The sequence below is a fragment of the Fukomys damarensis genome, unplaced genomic scaffold (genome assembly GCF_012274545.1).
Source record: "Fukomys damarensis isolate Sample0158 unplaced genomic scaffold, DMR_v1.0_HiC HiC_scaffold_38, whole genome shotgun sequence".
NCBI classification, from domain to species: Eukaryota; Metazoa; Chordata; class Mammalia; order Rodentia; family Bathyergidae; genus Fukomys; species Fukomys damarensis.
The window spans coordinates 74,140,161-74,152,535 of NW_022900950.1; the positions used below are offsets into that span (position 1 = coordinate 74,140,161).

Sequence of the window (12,375 nt, forward strand, 5' to 3'; positions counted from 1 at the left end):
AACATAACCCCTTCCAGGACCTGTATCTCAAAAGAAAAATTAAAACTTTTTTCAGTCAGTCCAAAATAGAGACCTTTCTTATTTTTAAGAAATATTAATAAAAGTCTGTCTGTAGTAAAATATTCAGAATAAAAATTAAATAACAACATGAAAAATACAGGTGGTAATAAAGAAGAATATATAACCACTTACTTCAAAATTAAATTATGATGTGTACTATCACTTTTAATAAATTATACTGAGTCAGTTAATTTGGTTTTTATAATAATGTCACAAAGATGATGACACTCATTCAAACAATACAGATCTTTCCCTTAAGAGCAACCTTTTTAATTTATAGCAAGCACACTAGAAATTATTTAATAAACATCTTAAATTAAGGAAAAAGTAGTACTACCTTGATCATAGAGCATGTGTCTTTACTAAGCTAAACAACAAAACCTGACTTCAGTATTTAAAACTGTTGGTAACGTGTGTCTAAGTTTATTCTAAAACTTTAAGATGTCAAACTAATCAAAATTTTATTTTGGTAACACAGGTCACTAAAAATTAAAGTTATTAAATTTTGTACCTGAAATTTTGTTTTACATTTAGGTATGTTAAGTAATTTTTCTGGTGCTCTAAAACAAAGGCATCTGAAATATCAATCACTAAGTTAAGAAATACCAGTGCAACATGTCTGCCACTTCCAAAAACAGGAGGAAGAAATATATCAACTCATCAATAAGGAGAAAATGGTGCCCTGAACAGAACAAGTATACCAATCTAGCAAAGAGATAGATGAAATCTAAGCAATCTACCCCCTACCCTACCCTCCTGGCCCATATCCCAGCATATCTGCCTTGCATAGAATGCCATTTGAACCTTCATTTATACATTCATTCATTTTCTTGGCCAATTGAAGCTCATTACTATAGCAGTCTGAATCAAATTCTGGCTTGGGGATTATAAAAAGGTCAGAAACTCTGAAGGCAGCTGGGCATGATAGTATATGCCTGTAATCCCAGTACTCAAGAGGCTGAGGCAGGAGGATTCCTGCAAATTCAAGGCCAGCCTGAGTTACATAGTGAATTAAACACCAGATTGAATTATGTAATGTGGAGACCTTGTTAAGAAAGGATGAGAGAGAGAGAAAGGCACAGAGACACAGACAGAAGTCTAAACTCCATTTGTCTTTTTCTCAGTCTTATACAGAACAAAATATTTATTCAGCAACTAAAATTTATATTGCTAAATGAGTATTTTACTCTCCTGAGTGGGATGGATGAAGCTTTCAGAACTGTGTACTTGTCAACATGTGACATGTCAATCTTAAAGGTTTTCTCTACTCTCTCTTTTCTGCTTCTCCTACTTCTGAGAAAAAAGTAATCCCGGTCAGACTAATATCATCAGTTCTTTTGATTTTTCCTACCCTATACTCTTCCAGAAACCCTCCACTGATCACTGTTTTCCTGCTTAAAGGCTCAATGTCCTTAATCTCATTGCCTTTATGTGGAAACTCACAAGTATATGGCACCCATTCTTTTAATGCCAATGCAAACCCACTGAAAACAAATGAGGATTCATAAAGAAGGGATCTGCACCAATTCAACTATCAGATTTTAAAAATAATAAAACTGAATTTTATTTTCAAATTACCCTCAAGAAAGCTCTAGTCATGGCATAAAAATAAAAAGAGAAGCAAAAATCAGTATAGTAAAATAGGCAATGAGTGGAGGCGATAAGACCGTGGCTTCCAATCTTTATTTTCAATAACTAAGGATTCTTTGGTTATACCAAATTGTACCCAAAAATTAACCCCAATATAACTGCAAGAAATAAAAAATTTTAAAGCACTCTTTAGAGGATAGACTACTATGATTTTCAACAACCTGTCAACTCTAAAATTTAGAAATTAAGGGGCAAAACGTGTTATGAGGATTTGCTCCCATACCTATTAAACCTATTTATTAACTACAGGATTTAAAAGGCTAACACTGATTTTTATTCACTCGTTTTGGGATGAAGGATGATTTTTTTCCTTTTAAAAAAACTATTTGATGCAAATTCTGACACTCTTCCCCTGAAATTTTATGATTTTATACAAAATCCAAAACATTCTCATATCTTATTCCCAGGTACTAACAGATAGCACTTCTATATTAACCACAACTGTCACATTAATTAATAAAATTAATAAAACAGCTTAATCCAGTAACAAAGCTGCACTATAACAGACTGCTTTCAATACAGTCGTATGGGGGGCACACGACAATTACTCCTGCCAATTTATATATGATACACACATAGTTCTAGCTTAGAAGAATAGAAGAAATTTTACTATAAAACCTAGAAGAACCTTTAACTCGAAAAGGATAAAGAAAGCCTTTAACTGGCAAAAATATATAGTGATCATTTCTGGTAAAGTAAAAAATGAAATCTATGGATTTTCTAACCCAGTCCACTACTCCCACCTGTTTATACATAGATGCATTCATTGCCTTTTCTTCCCTGCTTCTCCCATTACCTTGTGTATGCAATTTAAAGAACTTTCCTTCTTAAGGCCTTTCCCTACTCATCCTTGCCATACTGTGGTTTTTACGTAACTGACTTCTCCTTACTCTACACACTTTCTTCAGGATATCACACCCACTTCCATTACCACTCAAGTGGTGGTTCTCAAACCTCAAAGATCATCTGGGAGGCAAAACTGTTAAAATGCAGATTCCTAGGACTACTAGAAAAAAATCTATAGCTTCTTGAAAATTCGCCTTTTCTAAGATGGCTTCTCAGGTACCTCTCACTATTTCTCCCAAACCATTATTAGTTTAGCAACTCTACCCTCCAACAGCTTCTTCTATTCCATACCTATCCTCTGAAATGCTTTGTAATTTTTCTATTACCTGTCTGATTAAACCCAAGTCTTTGAATCCTTGATCCAAGGCTTTTTAGATAAGGCAGCTCCACTGGAACTAAAACTTCATAAAGACTACTACTCATTTATTTTACATGAAATATTGTCAAATTACAAAACAATCTTTGTATCTTATATTTTATAAAATAGTCAATACATAACACTTACTTCCTGAATTCCTATTTCCACAGTCAAGGGAGGGAGGAAGGGAGGAAGAGAGGAAAAGAGAACAAAAACTTTACTGTACATCATTCCAGTGAAATGTATGTCAATAATGTGCTGGTAATCCCGCACTTAACATCTTCAGCATTTATGAAATTTTGACACATCTGTATATAAATTTCAAATGATACTAACATCTCACATTCATGTTATCAGTGTTCACAGAAGGGGGTTGGGATGGGCATCTACAATTTTACCTACCGAATAATAAATGATTACAAACTCGAGCTTAAAATTATATTATAGCTTTCTATAATTAATTTTTTCAGTATCTGAATTCAGGAAAAAGTACAGAATGATAACAGTAACACTTTCATCTTTCAAGATGACCTAAGGCCTCAAACACCAAGGGCAAGTAGTTGAGTACATCAGAAAAGAAAGAAGTTTTCTTTATATATTGGTTGGATTACCATCTATAATGGCCCTACTATATTTGATTCTGCTATTGCAAATTACTGATTTTAATTATTATAAATGTATTTAGAGGTGGTTTCTGGAGGTGGTTGAGAGAAATAATGTCCATTACGGCAAGAACATAAAAAGGGAATGATAAGAGAATTCAGTATTTATCTGTGTCAAGTTCTGTAAAACACCATAACACAGACAGGGAAAGTGAGCAGGAGGAAGGGGAGAGATTAACAGAGCAAAGAAAGGAGAAGAGAGATTATTTTATTTTGTAATGCAAAGTACCAAGTAAAAGTTTATTGTAGGCCAAGTGTTAGTACCTAAGCCTCACTTCCTTCTCCAATAGTAGTTCTATTATAAAGGTCACCCTTAGTCTTATACTTCTATATTTGTAATCAGTAATCTATTAAAAAGTGTAGAAGATTAAAATTAAAATATAATTACTTTGAAAATTTACAATTGTGGGTATTAAACAATCTTGGATAGCAAGTTTTTAGTTTGGCTATTAATAGTTTCATCATGGGCCAGGGATTTAGCTCAGGGATTTAGCTCAGTGGTGCTGCCACCTGCCTCACAAGCACAAGGTCCCAAGTTCAATCCCCAGTACCCCCAAAAAATTTTCTTTTCTTCAAAACTGGGGGATTCAACTCAGTGGCATCACACGCCAGCCTTTTAAGTGCAAGGTCCTGAGTTGGATCCCTGGTATGGTGCTGCCCTGCCTCACAAGCACAAGGTCCCAAGTTCAATCCCCAGTACCCCCAAAAAATTTTCTTTTCTTCAAAACTGGGGGATTCAACTCAGTGGCATCACACGCCAGCCTTTTAAGTGCAAGGTCCTGAGTTGGATCCCTGGTAACCCCCCAAAAAAAATTCTTCATCAGTATTTCTTAGAATAATGATACAACTCTTATTTCTTAAATGTTGTTATATCCATGGAAGTTAAAAAAGCAAAAGACAAGAGAATACAATAAAACTTTCTAGCTTAATTCACTAGATGAAGACTTTACTATAATTCCAATATAATCAAAGCTAGAGTTTGAACCTGATTGATATTTCAAATGTTTAGGATATTCTACTTCATTTAGGTAACAGGATAGCTAAAATAAATTCTTGTATTTTAGAAGTTCGTTGTCATGATCAACACCAGAGTATGTCGATGTTGAGCTAGGAACAGACAATAAAGAGACCATATTTTATTATATTCAAGGCTGGTCATACCAATGAACTTTTTATGAATTCATGAGTTGAAAAATACATAACCTCTAAAACTTCATGTGATTATTCAAATTAACTATAAAATCACTGCAGCCACCCCAAACTTAAAGCAAGAAAACAAAAAAGAAAAACTTACTACTGTAATTTTAAAAATAATGCTGCTGCTGCTTTAAGCGGCCAGCAGTCTCACATCAACTCCAGACTACAATCACAACATCCATTAGTGTGCTCCACAGCTCAGCTCAAGCAAGCAAGTGGCTGTCAGTGCCGCTACTAAATCACCTGATCCTATTACAAAATCAATTACTGCAGTGCATTTCCATTGCTACACAATCTGATGATGACAAGATGATATTGGATAGCTACTGCAAGGTCAAGAAAACTGCTAAGAACATCTTTAATTGGTCTTTTATTCTTAATCATTTGGTCCTACTTATAGTGCAGCCATTTTAATTGTATACTTTTATTTGAAATAAATCTATGTAGTTACCTTTGGTTTCCTGGGACATTCGATGGATAATCTCTGCAACTGGTCTGATGTATGGCTACAAGAGAACAGATCGGAGCAGCAGGTCGAACGGCTCAACCTCTTCATTAAAGAAGAAATAATGCTGCAGCCACAGCCACACATTGGCTTGCTCATTAGATGAGAACTTAACTTAAAAAATCAGAACTGGTAATGTCCCATATATACTCAAAATTAGCTATCTGCCTCATTCTGCAGCTCTCTGGCCGGGATTTTAAAAAAAACTGCTAAAAAAAGGATAAAACAACAGCTTCCTTACAGAAGACACCAGCCACGAATTTATCAACAGAAAAACTGGATATTAAAGACAGAAGTCTCCTAGCTACTCTTTAAAAAGAAGGTGAGGTGCTTTAATATTTGAAACTGCCTTATATTAAAGCCCAAGTACTTAACAAAGCAGCGAACTCAAGATAAAACATCCCAAAATTGTACTAACCACTCTTTCTGTCTTCCATCAGTTAGATCTGTTTGCCTACTCCTTCAGCTCAGCCTATCCAACCTGTTCCCTCTATAAATGCACATTATTTCAACAACCAACTGGAATGAGCCCCACCCCTCGCTGTCCCCACATACACCGTTCAAGAATCGCTCAATATCTGGAAAAGAACTGCTGCAGCACTGCTTTGAGAAACAACAGGGAGCAAATTACTGGACGGATTCTTTAACTTACCAATCAGAACTGCTGACCTTTTATGACTCTACAATTCAAGAAGCCTGCCAAATACTCACAGTAAGAATAATCAACTGATTTTACTTTTATAGTATAAGTAATTTACAGTATTATTTTCAATTGCAATCTTCAATGTAAAATTGAACAAGAAATAAAGATAGGCCTAAGTAGTTCTGTAGCTAATACAAATCTGTGAGGGTTGGTGTGAGAGGGCAGGAAGGTGGATGAATAAGATATGCAAATTAAAAATACCCTCTGAATTCTGTATCCAGTACTTGAAAGATAATAAGCAATGAAATCTATAGCCAAAATATCATTGCTGACGATGACTGAATCAACAGTCAGATAATCCGAGGAAGACCCTGTTATTATAAACATTAAACAGTTTAAGTGAGAAAAAAAGAGTATGTGGCTATATAAATAGGTATTAAAAATAAGTAAGAAATAATAACGTAGATAATTATATACAATATGTAATTATAATCCATTTTATATTTTCCAAAACAAGAGGGTCATATTAATATAAATTTTTTATATTCTCAAGTGATCATAATTCAAATAATTGCAACCTAATGAACACTCAGAAAGCAAGGAAGCCAACCCTTGTAACAACACCCTTTTTGGGGGGTGGAGACAGTCTTGAAACTAAATGTAATAAAACAACTTAAACTAAAATGTGTATTTTTAAAAATTTCCTATTTTCTGTGGCATTGAGAGGTTCCTTACTTATATGTCGCATACTAAATTTCTTCCCTGTTTAAAGCTATTGCCTCTGCCTTCACCTTGCACTGCCCTTTTGATATTCATGTTATACTCAAATGCATTTTTTTCAGAATACCTAAAAACAGGCATGCACTTCACACTGAATTTTTTAAAAATTCGTTTGTAGATAAAGGCTATGGAAACAAACAAGCAAAATAATGCAGTAACCTTTTACTCGCCTGCTGGAGGTACTGTCTGCTGCACAGAATTTTAAATCCTCATCTGCAGATGCAACTGAGCTGGTATTGCCAAGAAGTCTGCCTTCCCTGTGCTGCTGCTATACAGACTATTCATCGAAAGAGCATATTATGTGGAAAATATGAACCACTATCAGTTTAGGTTTCTTCTATGATTTAACGAACTTCTGAAATCTAGCTATAATCCTGTTCTATTGCATTTTCAGAAGCAAGTCAGACATATTACGGAAAAGGTCTTATTGCTGCTGATGTACTCCTAGCTAATGTGAGAGATACAGATGCTGAGAAGTAATGAAAAAATTAATACAGCATGCCAATAAAAGAATGGGTACCATGTAATAAAATCTGTCACAATTTATATTGCCACCAAGTTTATAACTTGTTCACAATTTAAGTTTTATAATGAACAACAGCCTATAAATATGTCACCATCTAATATATTAAACAAGTATCAGTTAAAAATCTCTGCCAACTGCATACTACTTTTTATGAAGGCAAGTTATTTTACTAGCTCTTCAGCATTACTACTGTTTCTAAACAAAACCATAAAACAAAAGACCCAAAAGAATAGAATGCTTTTGAAATGTCTTGCAATGCTTCACCCCTTCATCCCCTCCACCAATGTCCTGGCTCTTATATTAGCTCTAATTAAAATAGAATGTAAACAATAATGACTATTTCATTATTTATCATTTTCCTTCCATGTCAGCTATTTAAGATACTATTGATTCTTTTTTTTGGTACCACAGATCGAACTCGGGTCCTTGCACTTGAGAGGCAGGCGCGGGACCACTGAACTAAATCCCTGGCCCAAGGTACTATTGATTCTTAAGGTGTATTTACTTGTAACTTGAAGGAAAGCAACCAAGATAAACCTTTTAAAATTAGCAGAAAAAAGCATAATATTCTTTAGGGGGAAAAAGCACTTAATGTTTAACCTTATCTAACTATAGACATGTTTAAAAAGTAAAGGAAGCATTAATACGTGTTTGCTAATGACAAATATCATGAAGAGGCAACTCTTCAATAAACTTAACTAAATTTTAAAGTTGCTTTCCCTGAATGTAACTCTGTCAAAATTTGTTTTAAGTTAAATAATCTATTTATACTGAATTTTCAATTCTTTACAAAGCAAGGTGATCATTCTGTAGTTGAAAAGATGGAAAGCTACAAACACAACTCTGGTATCCTTCCCAATGCCTAAATTTACTTGTATTAAGAAAAAGCTAATGTTAAGTTTCCTCAAGAACAAATTATTAACTACAAATTTATCTGACACTATTATATATTTTTAATTAATTCCTTCATTTAAAAACAGGATATATTGTCACATACAATATCAGTTCTCAAAATGTGGAATCTGGGAGTTTCTGAGATCCTTACGTGTAATCTGTGAGATCAAAACTATTTTTAATTCCTGCTGCTGAGAATATGTCTAATGCTTGATAATATTAAGGCTTTATGATCAGAAACAGGGGAGATGACTACTATTCTCCTAAATTTTTATACATTAGCTCACATTTCACCTCTAAATCCCGTAGGGTTAATTTACAAAGAGGTTCTCCTTGATCTTGTCTTGGGCTGAACCTCACGTCCTCAGGCTTACAGAGCTTTGATTCCCATGCATCCATTCATTCATCACTGAAATACTATGTATCTACCTTGAACTGCCAATATTGTTGTAGCCATCTTTTATTTTTTTAAAGTTATGTCAATATATTCCTTGCCCAGGAATATATGTATCATTAAGAAATTTGGCCAGTGCCCTTCATGATCATGAAATCACTACACAGACTCATAACAAAACCTCCACGACATGGGCTAGGTAAGGGCCAACATTCAATTTTCCAGTTTGCATCAAAGCTGTCCCTTCCAGCTAACTTAATCTAAATAGAATCCGAAGTAGAACAACTTTGTGTATGTCTACTAAGCTTCTTATATCTCTTTTACTTGAGAACAACTCCCTAGGCCTTTTATTTTCTTCATGCCACTGACTTAGAAAAACCCCATTAGGTGACCTATATTCTACAATTGTCTGTGTTCTTTTCTTTCAATTTATCACTTACCTTGTACCCTAATTTCTTATATTTCTTACAAATAACTTTTGATTATACTTTCCCAAATTCTAACCTCAACAGAGAAATTATGATATAATTAAGAGACATGGAAATTTTAACTTCCGAGGATCAAACAATTTAATTTTATCATTTGTTGAAATGAAACTAAAAATTTTGATATAGTATAATAGCTACAAAAAGACTGAAGAGGGAAGTATAATATTTAAGAAATCCATACTAAATAGCATTAGTTTTCCTTAGCACTGAACTTCAATCTAGTGATGATTAAACATACAGTAATGATTAATTCTTTCACACATCTTTTTCCAAAAAACAAAACAAAAAGCCTCAACTAAAGGAGAAAAAAATTTAGAAAAGTAAGGGAAAAGAGTGAACACATGAATATTCGTAAATTACATTCATCAATAAATATCCATCAACATAAGTTATCACTGAAAATTATTTTAATAATGCACTTTCACATTCCAAATAATTTTCTTCAATAAATATGCATATCTGAGAAAAAAATGTTTTGCTAAATGACCTTTTTAGTTATAAATTTAATAAAAGCAAATTCAGAATTTTAAAGCAATGTTATCTCACATATCCATTTATTCAAAAGCTGCAAAGTAATATCTCAATAATAAGTATAAAGAATCTTCCAAGACCTTTGTCCTAAATATTGATATTTTTAATAAGATATAAATTTAAACTATGTAAAAATATAACTGTCACATTCAAACTATTTTGTGCAAGTACAGAATAAAATAGCATTATACAGAAATGACTGATAATATACCTGGAAGACAGAACAGAGTTAGTCAAAAACTATAGGACAGAACTCAGGTAAGCTTTTTGTATCTGCAAGGATCTCCCTTTACTTTAGATTCCAGTTACTTTCCTTTTTCCTTGGAAGCCCTCACCAGCAGCAGCAACATTTTTTTTTTTTTTTTTGGTACTGGGGATTCAACTCTGGTCCTTGCACTTGTAAGGCATTTTGATGAACCACCAAGCAAAATCCCCAGCCCCAGCAGCCACATCTTTAACATTCACATTTCAATAAACATTTTATTTATGGTGATTTGGGTATTCTCTAGGAAAATATAGACTTTTATTATCATGCTCCTTATTTTCTTCTGTGTCTTTATCATCAGCATCTTAAGCATCCCTAAGTCTGCCAACAGATTCCTATTTCAAAGATTTAGGCATGTGATCTTCATTTTCTGAGGATTCACCAACAGAATCATTAACTTCTGTACATTTCTACCAACAGCATAGTTAAAGCAATTTATCCTTTTCTCTCATGTTTCTCAAAATTCTACCAGCTTTTACCCTATGCCCTATTTCAAAGACATCCCATATTTTTAGGCACTTTGGCAGCAGCACTCTTACAGGTAATCTGTATTAAACATACTATCACTGCTATAACAAATTATCACAAACAGGAGCATATAATAAATGCATTATCTTACAGAGAATAACATAGGTCAGAGATCCAAAACTAAGATTTTTTTTTTTGACCTAACATCAAGGTGTGAGCAGACCAGTTTTCTCTCCAGAAGCTCTAGAACTTAGTATGTCTCCTTGACTGTGCACTCAGCTTTTACCAAGTTCTCTGAATTCCTTACTCCGTGGTCCCCTTTCTCCAAAGTACATCATTCCAACCTCATGTCTCCCATCTTTCTCTGCCCTGACCTTTTTATGTCCTTATAAAGACCTCTGTGATTACACTGGGCTCACTTGGATAATCTAAGACAATCTCCCCATCTCAAGGTCATTAACTTGATCACAGATGCAGAGATCCATGCACAGCTTCTGTAAATTACAGTGTAAACACCTTTCAGGAGCCATTACTCATCCTACTTTAACACAATGCTGTATAAAAGGCATGAAATAGAAAAAAAATACAAACTAGATTTCATAGTAAGACTTTTGACCTTCAAAAGACACTAGCAAAAAATGAGAAAGAAAGACTGGGAAAACCCTGCAAATAGTTATCAAAAGGGCTTACAAATAGAATACATAAAACTCAACTCAGTAATAAGATAAACAATCCAAAAATATTAAGCAAAAGATGTGAGAAAATGCTTCAGTTAAAGCGGACATATGAATGGCAAACAAACTCAGGCAAAGCTGTTACATCATTATTCGTTAGGAAAATGCAAATCAATACCACAGTGAGAGGACATCACATGTCCCCTAAAACAAAACCAAAATACCACACACCAAGTGCTCCGAGGATATGGAGCAACCCAAAACTCATACGCTGCCAGCAGCGCTGGTACAACCATTTTGAAAAGCTTGGCAAAATTGCAATAAACACAAATACATACCTACTATATGTATATGACACAGCCATTCCACTCAGGGGTTGTGAGAGCAAATGCCACGTAAATGTCTGGGGCAGCTTCACTGGTAACAGCCCAAAACCACTAACAACCCAATGCAGCGAAGGTAAATGGAAACAGGTTAAAAAAAAAATTGTGATCAAGCAAAAAGAAGAAGAGAAGAAAAATTAAATTGGAATTATTATTGCACATTAAAAAGGAACAAAGTTCTGAAAGTTCACCCAAACATATGGAAGAATCTCAAATTTATTAAACAACATGAAAAAGAACATACATTATATGATTCTACTTATGTAACATTCTACAAAATACAAACCAACTTACACTGACGATAAGCAAACTGGAGTTGCCTTACATGGTAGGGTAGCTTTACAAAGTTAAGAAGAGGCTTTTAGAGGTAATACATACATTCATCACCTTAAATATAGTGATGGACTCAGGAGCACATATGTATGTCAAAACTCATCAAATTCCGAATTAACTGTATCTCAACAGAACTATTTTAAATTCCAAAATTAGAAGATGGAAATGAAGCAAAGAAATTAAAATCTGAAATGTATTTCTCCAGTAGAATACTAATAATCTGGAGACAAATTAAGTAAGAAATCTAAAATACATTTAAAAAGTAAAAGATTACTGTGATAATGCAGTTTTGATAAAAAAAGAAGAATTCTGGATAAAAGATAAACCAAATGGTACTCAGTGCCAGTGGATTTTTTTTTTTTTTTTTTTTTTTTTTTTTTTTTTTACTCTGCCTCTACAAGAAAGAAAGTTCTAGAAACTTGTATTTTGATGTTTAAAATATATTTCCTAAGCAGATTGACAAACTGGTCAAAAATAAACAACTGGTAAGGAGGCAAATCTATTTTCACCTTCTAAGAGAAGAATCTAATACATTTTTCAGTCACCTTTTCACATTCTTAATTCTCAAGAAACAGAAATGCTGTAGCAACTACAAAGAATAACCCAGATGATCTAGCACAGAACAGAAACTCTATTAACCAGTGAACACATCTGGGCTCTAGAACATACACTTCGCAGTAAGCAATAGTAAATTAGGCAAGTCACACCAGTTGCTCAA

At 33.8% G+C, this 12,375-nt stretch overlaps 1 protein-coding gene and 1 long non-coding RNA gene across 6 annotated transcripts in view; one reads left to right on the plus strand and one right to left on the minus strand.

The window, feature by feature from the left end:
• Window positions 1-12,375, minus strand: part of Fbxw7 (F-box and WD repeat domain containing 7) — a 173,095-nt gene that overhangs the window by 107,518 nt on the left and 53,202 nt on the right. Inside the window, exon 1 of one of the 4 annotated variants that reach the window (XM_033759920.1) lies at window positions 5,225-5,333. The exons of the other annotated variants lie outside the window; for them this stretch is intronic. Within the exon in view, the coding sequence (XP_033615811.1) occupies window positions 5,225-5,329 (105 nt within the window). The 5' untranslated portion in view covers window positions 5,330-5,333. Of the gene's footprint in view, window positions 1-5,224; window positions 5,334-12,375 lie in introns of those variants that run through there. 4 annotated transcript variants of the gene reach the window in all.
• The window catches only part of LOC117284596, a 46,357-nt gene continuing 39,360 nt past the window's right edge, over window positions 5,379-12,375 (plus strand). The window contains exons 1-2 of one of the 2 annotated variants that reach the window (XR_004515684.1): window positions 5,379-5,600; window positions 5,719-5,990. This is a non-coding gene — a long non-coding RNA (uncharacterized LOC117284596). The remainder of the gene's footprint in view (window positions 5,601-5,718; window positions 5,991-12,375) is intronic. The other variant, XR_004515685.1, reaches the window with a different exon arrangement.